The sequence below is a fragment of the Aspergillus sclerotioniger genome (assembly GCF_003184525.1).
Source record: "Aspergillus sclerotioniger CBS 115572 chromosome Unknown BO94scaffold_34, whole genome shotgun sequence".
In the NCBI taxonomy this organism is placed as follows: domain Eukaryota; kingdom Fungi; phylum Ascomycota; class Eurotiomycetes; order Eurotiales; family Aspergillaceae; genus Aspergillus; species Aspergillus sclerotioniger.
The window spans coordinates 150841-168374 of record NW_020291024.1 but is presented as its reverse complement, the minus strand read 5'-3'; the positions used below and the strand labels follow the sequence as shown (position 1 = coordinate 168374).

General features: G+C 54.1%; 4 protein-coding genes across 4 annotated transcripts; all 4 read right to left on the bottom strand.

Annotated features, from left to right (window-relative positions):
• Positions 1-308: 308 nt before the first annotated feature.
• Positions 309-3612, bottom strand: xlnR (putative C6 transcription factor). Its single transcript, XM_025606437.1, has 3 exons — positions 2938-3612; positions 600-2872; positions 309-553 (listed from the first exon to the last, which is right to left on the bottom strand). Exons 1-3 carry the CDS (start codon positions 3368-3370, stop codon positions 410-412), a joined length of 2850 nt encoding a protein of 949 aa, XP_025463134.1. The 5' UTR covers positions 3371-3612; the 3' UTR covers positions 309-409.
• An 846-nt stretch (positions 3613-4458) lies between these two features.
• BO94DRAFT_251939 (DNA-directed RNA polymerase) lies at positions 4459-9022 on the bottom strand. Its single transcript, XM_025606436.1, has 2 exons — positions 8107-9022; positions 4459-8007 (listed from the first exon to the last, which is right to left on the bottom strand). Exons 1-2 carry the CDS (start codon positions 8923-8925, stop codon positions 4717-4719), a joined length of 4110 nt encoding a protein of 1369 aa, XP_025463133.1. The 5' UTR covers positions 8926-9022; the 3' UTR covers positions 4459-4716.
• A 615-nt stretch (positions 9023-9637) lies between these two features.
• Positions 9638-10952, bottom strand: BO94DRAFT_539306 (uncharacterized protein). The gene is made up of 3 exons (XM_025612680.1): positions 10347-10952; positions 9999-10270; positions 9638-9926 (listed from the first exon to the last, which is right to left on the bottom strand). Exons 1-3 carry the CDS (start codon positions 10807-10809, stop codon positions 9699-9701), a joined length of 963 nt encoding a protein of 320 aa, XP_025463132.1. The 5' UTR covers positions 10810-10952; the 3' UTR covers positions 9638-9698.
• A 272-nt stretch (positions 10953-11224) lies between these two features.
• Positions 11225-16435, bottom strand: BO94DRAFT_627889 (sulfite reductase (NADPH) subunit beta). The gene is made up of 4 exons (XM_025617447.1): positions 16188-16435; positions 15942-16081; positions 11487-15875; positions 11225-11432 (listed from the first exon to the last, which is right to left on the bottom strand). Exons 1-4 carry the CDS (start codon positions 16216-16218, stop codon positions 11403-11405), a joined length of 4590 nt encoding a protein of 1529 aa, XP_025463131.1. The 5' UTR covers positions 16219-16435; the 3' UTR covers positions 11225-11402.
• Between the last annotated feature and the right edge of the window lie 1099 nt (positions 16436-17534).

The following is a 17534-nucleotide window of genomic DNA, read 5'->3' as shown; positions in this document are numbered from 1 at the left end:
GGGAGGTGGAGGGAAGATGGGGAAGCTTATCGCGATAAGCGTTATCTCGATGTTGGTGTGGTGTTGGCGTCATACCTCGGCTGATGAGTGGGTGATTCTACCGTTCATAAAGTATGCATGTATGCTATATATGTACGTCATGTACAGGATGACCGCAGTTAGTGTACAGATGCCAGATATCAACAAAAAGGCGCAAGGTATATACTAAATGCATATAGACACGGAAACCAAAACAGCTGCACCCTTCGCCATACGCCGACTCATAGAGCCTGTGTACGGTAGCCCGAATGAACAATGCAAGTGAAAAGAGAGATATAGGATATAGAATGAAATAATAACCAAAAGTCCTTGACCTATACACCGTCATTAGATTCAGTCATCGCAGAGTAGGCGTAGATGATCACAGCGGTCACAATGCGAGCCCACTGCCATCACCGCTCCAGCGGTACAGCGCAAGCACCTCCTTCCGGCGTTGCTGCTGTTCGCCAAAGTCCTCAAGGATCCGTCCTCGAACCTGCGCGAGCGCCGAGCGCATAACCTTGCGAAAGGTCCTCTACCAGTGGGTTAGTTGAGCCAATTAGAAACAGAAGGATACGTACCTGATACTCGGTGTTCAGCGTCACAACGCAGGCCTCGTGTGCACGCACAATCGTCTCGCAAGCCCGGACGACACTAGGGCTGGCATCGCCCTGCAGCTTGTCCGCCGCTAGTAGCAGCAAGAAGCTACCCTGCAACAGATAGATCCCGAAGAAGAACGGCATGAAGCTGAGGTCGGGATCGTACTCCAAGATCTCGGCGGCCGCTTCCGCAGCACCGACCGCATGACTCATCGCCGAGACAAACGATTCCGAAGAGATCCACAGATCATGGTCCTCCAAGAGATTGACCGGATCCCACTTACCCGACAAAAGAATGTGCAGGACATGCATAATGTGTGTACCATAGGCCACCACCATCTTCGTGTGGACAATGGACTCGTTCACCCGGGATCCGACGGTGCTACTGGAGCGTCCAGAAGGACTTGTATGGTCCAAGTGGGAGCCTTCGACCAACGGCTCGTTGTCCGCTGCGCCCATGGTCAAACTGCTGGTGTAGCGGGCTTCAAACTCCTTCAGGCTGCGGCCGTACGTGTCCAGCTGTCGGGAAATGTCGATCACATGGCGCTCCCATTCCGGGCTATTGCGAAAGGCAAGCCCAAAGCGCGGGTGGTTTTCCGCATGGTGCAGATCGACAATCCCCCCCAGGATCGTCATCAAAGGAAGGAAGTATCCAAACATGCTGTGCCCCGTGCACTCGACTGGGGGTCCAACCTGGCGGTAGGCAGCCGAGGCAAAGTCACCAATCTGCCACAGATCGTCATTCATCGGCTGCAACAATCTCCCGCACTCTTTATCTAACAGGGTAACAGGGCGATTGTAGCAGAGGGCCAGATGGCGGTCCGTCGCGTAGAGGAGCCACCACAGACGTCGGCGCTCTTCCCGCTCCTCTTCGGTGACATTGACGGAGGAGCTTCCAGGACTATGTCCCATGGACGCAATGAGCGTGGAAGGGTGCCGTTTCGACATGTCGCTTTCTTCACCCTCTCGCTCGCCGTCTGGCCGTGCGTGTGGAACGTTAGGCGGCAGCTCGCGACCCAGCTTCAACTCACGCGCCAGGGACCACGCTGCAGTCCACCAGCGCATGCTGGCCGCCTTGTACTCGCTCGCGGACACGACGGTAGCTAGGTGCACATAAGTCGCCACATCATCCACAGCACCAGTTGCGCTGCTTTGCGCACCCAGCTGGTCCATCGAGACCCCAAAGCCCCCCAAAGCGACCCCGTTGATCACCATGTTCGCAGCATAGTTGGGGGACGCTTCCCCCGTAGCGGGACCATGGACCAACGGTCGGAGCAAGCCAATGGTCAATTCCAAGAGTTTCTGGCAGACGCGGCCCCGAGCCGACGGCGGAGAGGTTAGGAATGCGGCTTCACTGGTTTGTGCAGCTACCCAGAGCATACTCGCCAGGAGGCCGGGGCTGCACATACGGGGTTTGGTAGGATGAAGGAAGGATTGTTTGCGGAAAATGTAGCCCACCACATACGGGGACAGGGGAGACAAGTGGGACGAAGAGGAGCTGGTGAAATAGACATCAAGCAGGTCGCACGCGAGCGACTGCGGAATGATGGATGCAATATGAGGCAGAACCGGCTGCAAAACAGGGTATCGTAAAGTGCTCGAGAATGGATGCAGGCTGAATGAGGGAAAGTTGGCTGGAGATGGCGATGGAAGAGGCAGCCAGCCGGGCGATTGCGCAGGAGGCGAAAGTCCTAAGAACGGCGCCGATGGGTTTTCTGCAGAGCTTCCCAATCGGAAATGGTTGGCCGGAGAAGAGCCCGGCTCCTGCGGGTGTACCAACCCGAATGCGCTCTCACCATATCCAGAGTTTAATCCTTGCGGAGGCAGGACAGAAGAGGGCAGCGATCGGAGATCGGAGATGGATATTGGAGGGCGACTCGAATCGTTCAGCGTATTGAAATGACTCAAAGGGATCGCATCGATGGTAGCCCCTAACGATGACTGGGAGTGCGACGGTGCGGAACGGGAGTCGTGCAGGCTTGATAGACCTGTTGTGTTTGGGTGCTGCATTTGCGACTGCGCCGAGGTAAGGTTGTGCGCAGTCTCAAAGGCCGAGTCATATCTGCCATTGACATCTTGTGCCAGTCGGCCGTCGGGAGACATTTGCTCGCTCATTAGCGACGCGCTCATCGGTCCGGAATGGCTATTCGATCCTTGCGTAGCTGCTGCCGCTGCCGCTGCCACTGCCAGGTCTTTCTTCGACGCCTTTCCACGCTTCTTGCGTTCTCGCGCATATTCGCAGGTTAATCCGAATTCTGTTGAAAAGTCAGTCAAGACGACAAGTCTGGGGGCTAGCGTCGGAGAAAGGCGGAAAGCCTACCAGTGCAATGGGCGCACGGGTGCTGCCCGTCGCATTTGGTTCGGAGTTGGTTACACTGGTCACACGCACGGCTGATTCTTCGTCGGACCGGAGCTGACGATGAGTTTTTGCGGATCGCAGAACGAGCCTCGACGAGGGGATCCCTCTGAGGGTTCTGAAAGCCTGACCCAATACTATGGTGCTTCTCGTTGTCATAGAATGATTTGTCCTTGGCATGAGAGATGGAGTCTCTCAAGGAACTGGAGCTCGCCCCGTCCCCTGCGCCCGTCCCTGCAAGATCTCGAGACATCTGCAATTGTTCCAGGACAAACTGCGAGCCCTCTGCGAGCGTATCCAGCCCGACGGTCTGAGACGGCGCCATACCGGCCGATTGCGATGCGGAGGAGAAAGGAGAAAATGGGCTGGTGAATTGAGGGATGGAGGAAGTCGACATCCTCACCGGGCAGAGCAACTAACCCACCGGCACATGAAGAACGACGGTCGGTGGTGAGGTATCAGGCCGTTCGTGGATCGAAGGGCCGTAAGGCCCCAAGTGCGCAAGACACTAAACTAGCGGGATTGGAGGAGCCGGCGACGTTCGACTAAAAGATCCTCGAAATCGGCAAGGTGATTGAAGTCCAAGGCGGGGGAGAAAACCAGCCAGAGAGATCGCAGGAAACAGGGACCGATTAGACCGACAACATTGCCGATTGCAACTGCGGGGGACTAGGAAGGGAACTAAAAGAAGGGACCTAAAGATTAAAAGCAGCAGAAGAGGAGAAGTCAGCCGGAGGCGCAAAGAAGCCGACCAGCGAACTAGTTGGGCGGTAGTTCGGGTGGGCAGGTCCGGGGAAGGGCGAGACAAGCACTCACCACCACACTCAAGACTTGGTCGGATCAGACCACCAGAAATGCGTTAAGGATTAATATCCGCGTGGAATGATCCAGCATGCTGAAGATGCTGGAGAGGGGCGAGGGGGAGGGGGAGGGGGCAACAGGGAGGCCTGGAGGCCGAGCAAAAAGGATTGCAGAATTGCAGGGGAAAAAAAGGCGGGGAAGCGCAGGCCGGAGGCCACCAAGCCGGGGCTCTCTCCGGATCGTCAGGTCTTTTGGTCTGTCGGTCATCCCCATCCTCCCCCATCATCCCTCGTCAATGTGATCATGGATCAGGAGGGTCACTTCAATTCCCTGCCATCCTCCATGCGAAATGCGGTCCCTCCGCCAATGGCAGATCCGGTCGGACAGATGGAGGAAAGAAAGAACATGGGTGCTTACGGCTCCTAGCTGAGGATACTCCGCACTGCCCGACTCCAGAATTCGCTTCGGCCCATGCAGGGCTCGTCCCCCCCCTTCATGTACGACGCCTCGCCGGCCTGCATCCAACTTATCTCCGACCTTTCCCCTCGCCCAATGGGAGTTTTTGTTGTGCTCACAAGGTCACATTCACTTCATACACATATATACACTGTCCAAAATAACATCCATCCCTGATATATACACCGTATCTGCCCTTTTTATGCCCAAACAATAAGAAAAACAATCCAGACTATACACGTTCATTCATGCATCCCAACCCATGCAGCACCCATGCCAGAAGAACCAGAAAATTATCAGGGGGGAGCTCCCCCGTGCCAAACTCGGCACCCGAGCAGAAAACAACCAGAAGATCAATAAATATACAAGGGGATATCAAGAGCGAGCACCCATCCGAAGGATCGGTGCAGTGCAACGTCAAACGAGATCAAGCTCCGTGCCAGAACGCCCGAAGCAGAGACAGCCGCGGCCCGTGCGACGGCACTTCTAACAGAAGAAATACTTGCTGTCGCGGATGCGCGTCACGTCCCAGGTTCCCTTGGTCGGGACCGGACGGAACCGCAACGGGAGCCAGATATGCACGTAGGTTTTGGCCTTGGCCTTGCGCTTGGTCGGGGCCGGCTCCTCCGGGGGAGTGTCATCGTGAGGGTCAGCCTTCGCGCCGAGCACATTGTCAAAGCCCTGGAAGAGGGACTCGATGGCGGGATCCGTGGGGTCGGCCTCCATGCCTGAGATCTTCCGTTCCGCCGCCGCCAAGTCCTCGGGGACGTGACCGACCGCCGTCTCTCCCAGCGAACTGGCGATGGCCAGATCTTCGTCGCTTCCGAATTCCTCAAAGATGCTACCCGGGGTGACCATGGCACGACCCTGGGCCTGCAGTTCCGGATCATCCGACCTCAGGAGCTTCTGTCGCTTGTGCTCTTCCAGCATCTCATGCACCTTGGTGGCTTTCTGAGACACCTTCGATCCCTTGCGCAGGGCGCGGACCTTCTGGCCAAGGGGACTGGTGGCTTCCACTTTGGCGAGGAACAGATTCTGGCTGTACCGGACTTCGAATTCAGCGGCCAGTCTCTTGACGACGTCGTCGGAATGCATGCGAACGAATGCCTCGCGAAGCAGTTCATTCATCGAGTCGACGTCACAGGCGTGCGTCCAGAAGGAATCGTGGACGGCAGAGAACTGGAGGCCAGCCCGGTGGCATGCGATGGCCGACAGCATCATGTGGGTGGCATCGAGGGAATGGATGAAGTTGGGGGGGAAGGCCTGGAGCTGCTTGCGCTTGGACACGACATCCCCCGAGCTGCCATCGACGATGCTCAGATCCTGGAGCGTGGTATAGATACGACGCGCCTTGCGAACCCGGTATGGCTGGACCACAGGCAACCCGAGCGGGGTTGTCCAGATCACCGTCGACCGGAACTTCTTTGTCGGGTCTTCCATCGTCTTTGCAGATTCGGGAGTCATGGCCTCCTTGGCGATTTGCTCAATTTGATCCGGGGCCAGAGACTGGGTAATACGACTGGCACAATCACCCAGCCAGTACTGGATATCATGGGCACCGTTGAACATGGTTCCCAAAGCCTCGAAGACCTTCCGCGCGATGTAGATGGCTCCCTGGTGTTTCTGGTCCTGTGATAGCTCCGGATAGTGGTCGATAAGCTGCTTGCGAACCTGCTTCATGGCTCCCATGAAAGTGACACCGTAAACGTTCGTCATCACGGTCTGCTTCACCACCTTTCTGGTGATTTTTCCGTCCAGGAATTTGGCCACGCTGTGGCCTTGAGCGGCTTCCCGGGAAACGGCCTCTTTGACGAACTCAGCAACACCGGTATACACATCAGATGGGCGATCGGACGGTTCAAGGTTGACTTGCTGAGCGCCAATCTTGTCACCACCAAGGGCTGCATAGTGTTGCAATCCATTGCAAGAACCATCTTGGTGGATCGGCAGGCGGGACGCGTACTGGGTGGGATCCGCTTGCTGAAGCGCATTTCTCAACTCACAGCAGGCAGCCAAGCATTGCCACGGATCATCTGCTTTAAGCCACCATTGTTTGCCGTGTAGGCCGTTGTTAGCCGAGTCAAGCACATCGTCCAGGTGGTCCATGGTGAACTTTTCTCGCTCCGAGAGACTGGCCTTGTCGAATCCAGAAAGGTTGGCAATCTGGACCTTTAGCCATCTCAAGCCACTCGCGCCGAGCGGCTTCGCGACGCTGAAAAGAAGCAGTCCTCTCGCATTGTCCGCACCCATCTGGTTAAGGTAAGGGGGAAGAGGATAAGCACGTCCGCGGAAATCCAGGTTATGGGGCAGATAAAATGTGTCGTTCTTGTACGCCCGAGCCACCTCCATCTGGAAGTTTTGGAAACAACGCTGGGAGTGGAAACCAGCTCTCCGGTTCTCGATTTCACGCATATCGTTGTCCCATTTCTTTTCGGCTTCATAGCCCTCCTCCGGAGTCGGTTTAGGGGGGTGAGGCAGATCAGGCTCCAACGGGGCGAGGTCGGCGACAGGTTCTCCAGAATTCCATGCCTCAAGCATAACGTTGAAGACGGCTTCGTTGATAACCCATCCGGTGGTGCCGAGAATATCCAAGCCATGTCGAACTTGCTCTAGTCCACTGTTCTCCAGCGCTGCCTTCACATATGCGGGTTGTAAGGTTTCACCAGGGGTCGTGCGAATCAGGTGGCTCTTATACACGTGGTAGCCTCCATCGTTCATACCCTTCCAAGGTCGAGGTTTACACAACATGGGCAAATGGCGACCCAAAAGGTCAGATGTGGGTTCCTTGGTGACTATCTTGACAATCGCAGGGTGGAGATGAATGAAACCTGCACGTCTTCCCCAGGTGATTTGATAGGCATGCTGGAAGGCAGGCTGCATGGACATCTCAGTCTTCTTCGATTCCGGATTTTCGATTTTGACGGGAGCCTTGGCGACTTCGAAAAGGAAACTCATCAAGGCGGCGCCAACCTTTGCCTTCACGCGGGGTGACCAAGCAACGGTAGGGTCATCCTTCTCTAGATTTCGAACAATTGTGTGCCACCGTGGCCGACCGTCTTTCTGCTTGCGAAGCGCGAGTGTTTGCTTGACCGCTCTAACCCTGCCAGCATCGGCTGCCGCCTCCTTCTGGAGGGTCCGTTCAGCCAAAAACTCATCGTGAAGCTCTGAGCCGATACTAGTAGCAAGTGAAGCCAGCTTCAGCCCTGAATCCATTCCGCCCCTGCCAAACGAAGACAAAACACTCAGGATGGTGAGAGCCGCTAGCTTATCTGCATCAACACAGCGCAAAAAGACACCGTATTCGCAACGCTCAGTATCCTCCAAGTTGCGAGGGGGCTTTGACTCTGCCTCTTCAACAAGCTTGAGTTCCTGGTCAATCCTGGTGACCAGATCCGTATGCCACTGATTGATGATGTTGCCTAAACGCTTCTCGCTTCCGGTAGTGTCAAGACCAGCCTTCTTTCTGTCAGTGTTCTCTTGCCGCCACCGGTTCAGGGCTGCTTGTATAGAGTCGGCTTCAAGCTGTCGCTGCCTGGATAGATTGTACAGTTCTTGGGCTTCCTCCGGTGAATATTCGCCTTCCGCGGGAACGGACACTCTTGAAGCATTGGAGAAGAGCGAGAGTGACTCCTTCAAGGATGAGAGACCCAGACCCTTCTGTTCAACAGCTTTGATATCCGGCACGTCATCGAGCGTATCCGATTGGCGGTTACCTTCAAGCGTCTTGTCCGCCTCCAAGCTACCCATTGAAACCCGCTGGATGTCCGAGGAGCAGATCTATATGTTATTCTGTAATTAGCAACCTTTCTATAGGTAAAGGCATAGATATAGGCAGATATTCCGGTAACATCGTTGATTGGAGAGAAGGAAACTAACCTCTGACAATTCTCCAATTTCCAATTCCGAGAGAACAGGGGCCGCCAAAACATCCTCCTCAAGAGATGCCTTCTTCGCAAAGTCCCAGTATCTGCGCACTGCTCTATCACGTTTCGTACCGTGGAACATACGCAGTGCCATCCGAATCATGATTGCGTAAGTAGTTGCGTCCGGAATCACCCCGGAGGCCGGTAGATCAACCTCGAAGAACTTTTGCATTGGCAGGACGAGGTTATGCTGCCTTGTCAAGATCATTTGCCCGACCATCCCCTCAAGATAGCGATTGTGAAGGGCAAGGTATTTAGAAGAAGCGACCGGATAACATCCTCTAAGCCGGGAAAGAAGGATAGCAGCTCGATCATACCGATGAAGTCTGAGGGACAGATCAAAGTTTGCCAGCATTTCATCTTCATCGCCACCAAGACCTTTCACCCTCCGCAGCACTTTAGGTTTTGTTTGCAGGGCATCATTCACGATGATCAAGGACGAGGGATCGAAATCACGAGCGAGGGGCGAGAAGAAAGAGGACAATTGTTGGTCGTAGTACCGTTCGGGGTTGTATGCGGGAGCTTCGAAGGATCCATAGGACCCTTGGTCGACTGCGGACTGGTCTGCAGCAGTGGCGAGGTTCCGACTTGACTGGAAGGATGGTCGACGAGAACGTTCCTGAGTGATGTTCGCAGATGGGTTGGTAAGGGCGATGGGTCGACTCGAATTAGAATGAAGTCTCAGTGATGCGGCTGAAGGCAACACCGAGCGCCCCTTGGCTAGGCGCAGGCGAGCGAAGGCATTTTTCTGGAGAGCAACTCGGGACAACATGATACACAAACACCGCTAGACGCGATTATTGACAATTAAATGAATATCACAGATTATTGACAAATAGAGAAAGAAGAATGACGCTCAACCGGGTGCGAAACTAGGCGTCAACAATCATGAAAAAAGAGGGAAGAGGAAATAGATGCAGGATGGATTCAAATGACCCAGAATGAGAACTCGTCAGACAATGGACATCTATCCAATCTGACAAGCCGTCCTGCAGCCCTCCAACGATGGAAGAAGGGAAAGAAATGAGAAAGGGACAGTGGATGGCGAGGAGGAGGAGAGGGAAGAGGAAAAGGCGTGAAGGCGAGAAATAATGCGCTCTACTGGAGACGGAGACTTCGGCGGACGGAAATGAAAATTGGTCCACCGCCCGAACGGGGCGATAAGGCACGTGAGGTGCACGTGATGTTCTGGAAGCTTACCGGAGGTTTTCCCGGCGCTCATTGGCTGGTGACCCATCTACGGCCTTTCGATCGAGTTCTGCCAGCAGAATTGAGCGCAATGGCAAATCCAGAAACGGTTCCATCGGTCAATGGCTTCGAATAGACATCCACAAGCAGTATTGCAGTCAAGTTCCTGTTCAGACAGAGGAACATGGTTGTCCAACTACTCCTAAAGTCTGTTCTCCACTACGCAAACTCAGACATGAAGCACTCCGTACTGCCGTGCCACCCGCGTTTGCTTCCACCAGCCATGATGCAAGTATATATGCAAGTCATTTGGAATTCGTAATTCTGCGTATGGTATTCGAAGCCAACTCAGCTGCATCAACCTTCCTCGGTGTTTTCCTCAGCAGCACCCCCCTCTTCCTGCTGTTGCTTCTTCCGGTTCTGTTTCATCGCCCAGCCAGTCATCTCCGGCCTTGCAGGATCAATCCGAGGCGCGCTCATCGTATCCAAATAACTCTCGCTATCAATCGCCGACTGCAGCTGCGGTAGACCCTCCACATCCTGATGCATCATGTAGTTCTCGTACAATTGCCACGATTCCTCCGTCTAACAAACAAACCACCCGCATTAGCAACCTCTTCAACCAAACTCTCCGGGGACAAAGATCCAGGAACTCACCTCAGCATCAACCCACTCATAATCCTTCCACTTCTCATCCTGCATTTTCTTCAAAAGCTCCAGATTGCCCGCAACCTGCGCCGCCTCTCCATCCTCCGCGGCCTTAATCTTCACATCGATGGCCCTGGCCTCACTCTCACCGGGCCGATCTTCCTCTCCCTCCTTCCTAGCTTTCCCCTTCCCCTTGGTCGGGATCTCATCCAACGCATCCAAATGATGAAGCTGCGGATGCAATTGCACAACAGCCGAAACGGGCGAAAGATGCAAATTCTCTTAAAACCCCATCCCATTAGTCACTTCCTCATAACCATACCCCAGCTAGCATAATGTTCCAAGGGATGCACTCACGTCCACGAAAAGCCGCCAACATATAAACCGGGTCTCCATCCTCAGGACCCTTAATTCTCCCACCAAGTGTCTGAACTCGTAACAGGGAGGCTGTCTCTCCCTTCGTATCCACTTCCACTCCAGCCTCCATCTTCACCTTGCCTCCCGCACCAGCTCCCCCGGAACTGAATCCGCCCGCCATACCATATGCGCCGCCCTCGCGAGCACTGCGGCTTTTCTTCAGGGCATCGCCGTACCGCAATCCCTTGCTAACATCGTAGTTGACGCGCGTGTTAATCGGGACGTCGACTTCGACGAGGCCGGTCTTGGGTTTCAGGCGGAAGGAGGAGGGCTTTTGACCGTGGCGGTCGTCATAGGAGGATCCGGTCGGGCGGTCGAGGTATTGGAGGACGTAGCGAGAGATGTCGGAGTCGGTGAGGTACACGTCGTAGGAGGCGACGACGGGGTCGTCGGAGGGATCCATGGGGGGTTCGGGTGTGATGGTTGCGTGTGTTTGATTATGAGGATGAGAACATTGAGGGGAGCGGGGTGACTGCGTGTTAGGACGGTTGGAGGTGAGAGGAGAGGGGGAATGGCCCAGACAATGGCGTGCGGTCTTCGTGAGGTCGGTTTTTTGCAACTTTTTTTGCTTTATCGGAGGCGGAGGTTTGATAAGCTGCCCGCGGGCAGAATCGATGAAAATACACCGCCTTCCGTCTTAGAAGGTATACATATGTTGAAACAAGTGCTGGTCATTTCTTTAGATTCGAGCATTGGGTAGTCGATATATCTGATTAGATGGGCTATGAAAACATCACGGCGGTCATAACACATCCAGTCCCCATATATACACAATCAGGAATTCCTACCGTCAAGGACACTATCAAGGAAGAACTCTGGTGACGGTGTACATTTTACAATACTCCAGCTATGGAATATAGATGCGACAAGTTTTGGTCATCAACACTATGTACAGAACAGCTGTATCGTCGTAAAAATCATAAAACTTCTAGGAGATATATAATATCACTAATATGCCGAGAATCCTACAGGTCCATTTCCGGATATATCCAACGTCTACTCTTCTTCTTCGTCATCTTCAGCAACCTAGTGGATTGTTAGTCATGTGCCTAAGAGCTCGTGTGGAAGAGGGAAACATACTCCTTCGTGGAAGTTCTGTCCATCGGTCGTCGCCTTGATGACGCCGGCACGGATACACCAATCTCCAAATCTCTCAGGAACCTCGCCGTCGGTGTTCCGTTCCTTGGAGTACCGCCTGAGGAGATCCTTCATGATATCAAGGATCTCATCTTCCTTGATGGAAGACCGGTACAGCTTGTTCAAACGCTGTCCGTGGTAACCACCACCAAGGTACATGTTGTAAGCACCATACGCCTTACCAACGAAGGCAACTTCGGCAAGCCAAGGTCTGGCACAACCGTTGGGGCAACCAGTCATGCGCATGACGATGCTGTCACTAGCCAGGCCCACCTCCTCGAGAGTGGACTCCAGCTTGGAAATAAGGACCGGCAGGTAGCGCTCGGACTCGGCCATGGCAAGACCACAGGTGGGGAAGGCAACACAAGCAGACGAAGACAGACGCATGCCGCTGAAGGAAGTGTTGTCAAGCTTGTACTGAGCCATCAGCTCCTTAATGGCCGGAAGGTCTGCATCCTCAACGTTGGATAGGATCAAGTGCTGGTTACCGGTGAGGCGGAACTCGCCCTTGTCAAGCTTGGCAAGCTCACGCAACCCAGTACGCATCTTGAAGTCCGCGGTATCCTCAATACGTCCATTCTCGATGAAGAAAGTGAAATGGTTGAGGCCCTTCTCGTCCTTCAGCCAGCCAAAGGTATCGACGTTCGAAACGAACTTGAAGGGGCGGGGCTCAGCAAAGCGCAAGCCCTCGGGAAGAAGGGCTTCGACCTTCTCCTTGTAGGCATCCACACCCATGTCGTCAATGGTGTACTTGAGACGAGCGTGCTTACGGTTCTTGCGGTCACCGTGGTCGCGCTGAACCAGCATGATCTTCTCACAGACAATGTGAGCTTGGTCAGCAGGCACGTAACCGAACATACGTCCAGTCTGAGGATAGGTCTTCTTGTTGTTGTGAGTAGCACCCATACCACCACCGGCAGTAATGTTGAAACCCTCCAAGTGACCATCAGAGCCCTTGATGGCGATCAGACCAATATCGTGAGCGTAGACATCGGTGTCGTTGTGAGGGGGGATGGCGATGGTGATCTTGAATTTACGGGGAAGATATGTGGGACCGTAGAGCGGTTCGTGGTCAACAACGGCATCGCCCGCAACTTGGACCTTCTTGTCGTCATCATCCTTCAGCCAGATCTCATGGTAGGCAGTGGTGGAGGGAAGCAAGTGATCGCTGATCTTCTGGGCGATAGCGTGCGTCTCGCGATGGAAGTAGGAAAGCTCAGGGAGAGAACTGCACATGACGTTACGGTTGACATCACCACAAGCTGCGATAGTGGTCATCAGCGACTTGTTGATAGCACGCATTGCGCCACGGAGGTTACGCTTGATGACACCGTGGAACTGGAAGGTCTGTCTCGTCGTCAGTTTCATGGTTTCGTTACCATGCGAGCTGCTGATAGCATCCATTTGAAGCCATTGAAGCGGGGTAGCGACACCACCCGGAAGTCGACAACGGATCATGAAGCTGTACGCAGGCTCAAGACCCTGGGCCTTGCGCTCGTCGCGGACATCACGATCATCCTGCATGTAGGTGCCGTGGAACTTGGTCAGCTGCTGGTCACTGGCCGAGATAGCGCCAGTGGTCTCATCCAGCAGGCCCTCGGCGATGGTACCACGCAGGAAGTTGGATTGAATCTTGATATCCTCGTTGGTCAATGGGGCAGGCTCTTCGGGAAGACCCTCAACCTTGTCCACTCCCAGAGCCTGCCAGAGACGAGGCTCCCACTCAGAGTAACCAGTCTGGAAAGCATCGGGATCTTGGTCATCACCGAGACCGATATCTGTCAACTTACGTCCACCAAGGAAGGCGATACGAGCATCAAGATCCTTGGCGGGCTTGTTGTAGTAGATTCTGTCTTCCTTACGGGGCCAGTAGTGGCTATCACCGAGACCGAAGATAGAGTAGTTGATAGAAGACAGATCCAGATCACCAGTGTTCTTCACAAACTCCCAGAGTCCACGGCCATTTTGAGGAAACTCTCCTTGACCGGCAGTGCTGGAGATGAAAACCACGTTCTCTTCGGTGGAAAGGTCGTCGAGAGGGTAGTCGTCCATGGCCATAACCATAGTCTTCAAGCCTCTAGCACGACCGCGGTTTCCAAGGCGCTTAGCTAGGGTCGCCGCGTTGCCGTTGTCGGAGGCGAAAAGGATGGTGAGAGGAGCACCAAAGAGGCCCTCGAGAAGCTTCTCATAAGAGTCCTTGGCCTTGCGCTTCTGCAAAGAACGAACCTCAGTGCCATAGGATTCAGAAAGGGTAGCCGAGAACTTGGGGTGGCGGTTCATAAGCTGGGTGAGCTGGTTATCCCTCCGGAGGAACTCCTCAAGCTCGCGCCTAATGCGGTCCGAATCCAGAGAGAACTTGGGCTCGCCATTCTCATCATTGCCAGGGTTCCAGCGGTACAAGGGCCAGTAGCCAAGGTCGACAGCCTTCTTGGTTTCCTGAAGCACAGTCAAGGCAGAGTCGTTCTCCTGGTTATAGGGAAGATAAGCAACAACGACGGAGGGACCCTTGAACTGCTCGGCTTCGGCCATAGCCTGGAGAACCTGAGTGTAGGAGCCATAGACGGCGACCGAGGCAACGTATGCGTTGCCATAGTTCATAGCATACAATCCGATGTCCTTCTTTCTGCGAGTGGGGTCGGCGGCGGTGCGTTCCGAGTAAGGCTGCGAATCAATGACAAGCATGTTGACATTAGCTCCAGAAGCGAGGACGTGGTGAACGCCGGAGTTTCCGAGATCGTAGGCCCAGGCGTCAGAGCCGATGAGCCACAAAGACTCATCGTAGAACAGCTTCTTAGATTCCAAGAGCTGTCTAGCAAGCTTGGAGCCGTCGTTGGAGAGGCGAGCAATGACGTCGGGGGCCAACTTGTTGGCCTTGGAGGCGTCTCCCGCGCTAAGAGCCCACTTGGAGAGCCAGGATCTGGGCACATCAGTGGCGAAGCTAGTAGCTTTTGATGCTTCTTCCACTTCCCGGATAAAGCGCTGACGATGTTCCAACCGGGCGGTCAGCGCACCAAATCCGTATTCGGGGCTGGCAGCGATGGTGGAGGAGATACCCGCATTCTTCGAGCCCAACTGATTGGCGATGTGCAGGCGCTCGCCAAAGAGCTGGTTGAGGATCTTGAGGTAGGCATTTTCAATGTGAGGCTGCTCGAGAGAAGGCTCAACGGACGGAACCTTCGAGCTTCCGATTTCGAGGTTCTGAATAGGCGAAGGAGAGCTCAGGTTCTGCACGATGCCACGGATAGCCTGAACGGCGGTAGAAGGTTCGACGTAGCCCAGTCTGTAGCCCACAATCTGAGGGGTAGCCCTACCAGCAGCAGATGGTGAAAGGCTCGAAAGAAGATCCATGAACGCCGGACCCCATTTCGTAGTCTTGCGGACCTGCTCCAGCACGGCGATCTTCTCGACCGAGCTTGGGATAGAGTTCACAAGCTGGCCTCCGACCCAGGGACGGTACAAGCGCGCGGTGATCAAGCCAACATTTCCAAGCTCACCGGTAGCCTCCTCCTTGCCCAGGACATCCACAAACACGCCAGTCGAGCCGAAGACAAAGATGGCGGATTTAGCATCGGAGGGACCGGTGTATTCAATCGCGCGGTAGTTGCGCCCGACTGTCTCCGAAAGCCCCTTCCAGATTTGAGCAGTCCATTCGAAGATATCTGCGGCACTGACTGGCCGTGTCGATGAAGCATCGATGGTTGTGGCAGCAGAGCTAGTGGCACGGCTATCGACACTGCTGTCCCTCCGCGAAGAACCAACAGACGAGTTGTCAACACTAAGGCTCGAGGGGGTCTGTGATGCCTGAGCAGGGGTGGAGGTACCCTCAGCCTGGCTGGCGGCGCTGTCAACAGCATCCTCAGACACTGTGGCAATCCGGCCAGAATCAGTGTATAGCGTTTGGACACCCAGGCCGGAAGTATGTGTCACAGAGCTTCCGCCCAAGTTCAGGAGGGACCTGAGGACCTCGGCATCCTCCTCGGCAATAGCATCGTCGCGGGCGGAATTGGCAGGGTCGAAGAAATGGATCACACCCTTTCCGGACTTGCGGGCCAAGGCATGGGCAGTGATGGCAATATCCTGGGCCTCCTGGACCGTCTCAGAATGCAGGAAAGTGAACCCACATTGGCGGATAGAGCTAATTACGGAGTAGTCTGGGAATGGGTAGGGTTCCAGAGCGACATGGATGACGACGGGGCTGTTCGCCAAGCGGTAAAGGTGAGGAATGGAGGAGAGCAAGGTGGAGGAGGTGGTGACAACAGACACCGCATTGCCTGCCTGCAGGGGATGGAAAGCGGAAAGGAGGGGATCTTCGTTGTAACGAACGGCCACCACCTATACACATTGTTAGATTGCCACTCACACAGGTCGCTCGGCAAAGCCAGACTCAGTATGACTTACGTCAGTGACGCCCCTTGGCAGAATGCTGCGAGCATTGTTTGCCTTTAGGGTCTTGAGGGTCTTGGAGAACCAAGAATCGGCCTGCAGCGTTGGTTGAACGGAGAGAACAACATCACTGGCTAGGTAGGCGACTCTCGCCACTGAAAGCATGAAACGACTGATTAGCACTCGGACAGAACGATAGATGGATTGGAGGCCGAAGGAAAATGCAATCGTGCAAAGCAAGGATCAAGATGGACGCCATACCTGCTTCACCTGCAGTCGAAACGGACGCCATATTGACAATTACTGGCTGCGCTGCGAAACGCGCAAGAAGTGGGATGGTCCTTGAAGTAGAGAGAAATGGATATCACCGCATACGGTGACTCCCCACTCAAATCGAGTTCAATAGATGAGGTTGACGAGGGAAGGAATGAGGAAGGAGAGAGGAGGGAGTCAAGCTAAAGACATGGGAATTTTAGCTTCACACTGAGCCGTGTTCCCCTAAATTTTTCTACAGACTCCGTCTCAGAGAGAGCTATGGTTCTGCTCCTCATAGACTTTTGGGGCACTTCTCCGCCATCGGGGTTGGATTAGCCCCCCTCTGATTGGATTGCGATCACGACATCGATGCAAACAGCCACAGGGTATCTGTGCAAACACGCCCGATGAGGACAAGTGCGGGGATCTCGTGATTGGCCCTCGAGCACGTCACCTTCGCTTTGGCCTGACTCCTCAAACAATTGCGGTCGCGGCTTTTGCTCTGAATGCCGACCGCCGGGCGATTTCCAAGCACGTTTCGTAACGATCTGGGGAACCGGGCAGAGCGGGACTGGTTCATGCACTCGATCGCAATCCATTGAATGTTCTTGTCAACTATTTACCCGGAAAGAAATGGCAGTAGTAAGTCTGTTTCTGCTCTGATTTTATTTATTATTTATAATCTGGTCTTTTCTCCTTCTCCTTCTCCTTCTCCTTCTTCTTCCTCCGCTCATAATCCCGATCGGATATATATTCAAAGCACATGTCTGTGTTTACCGGGCTTTCTGCCGGGATTCGCTCGAGACCTATCATTATTACATAGCATGATTGACATCATCGTTTCTCGGGCGAGAATTCGGAGATTACTCGGACATGTACACAATCGGGCGGAGATCATTTAATCGAATTGACAACGCAAGACAAATCGACTCGGCGAGGCGGATCTGGGTATCTATGTCTTGCACACAAAAATATATAATGCTCTTCTCGGGGCCAAATATGGTGGAAAATATATGCAAATCCCTAGCATGATGCAACAAAAATGTACCCTGAAGACGCCGAAAACGAACCAACCCTATGTCGATACAAATATACAGGTCCCAGACGCCAAGTCCACGTTGGGCACGACAAGACCCCCCTCAAAGCCATTATGTTCATCTTCCCAGTCATGGTGCCTCCAAATAGCCCGGACCTTTCGCGCGCGCCTAGAGCTGACGTCTCGTCGAAGCCAGGTCGTTGTGAAAGTCGAAGGCAGAAGCGATGAGGTGTCACCCTGTCACCCCATATCACCCATTCCCCCATTTCATAAACAGTGTATGTAGATCATTTCGGCATATATAATAACAGAATTGA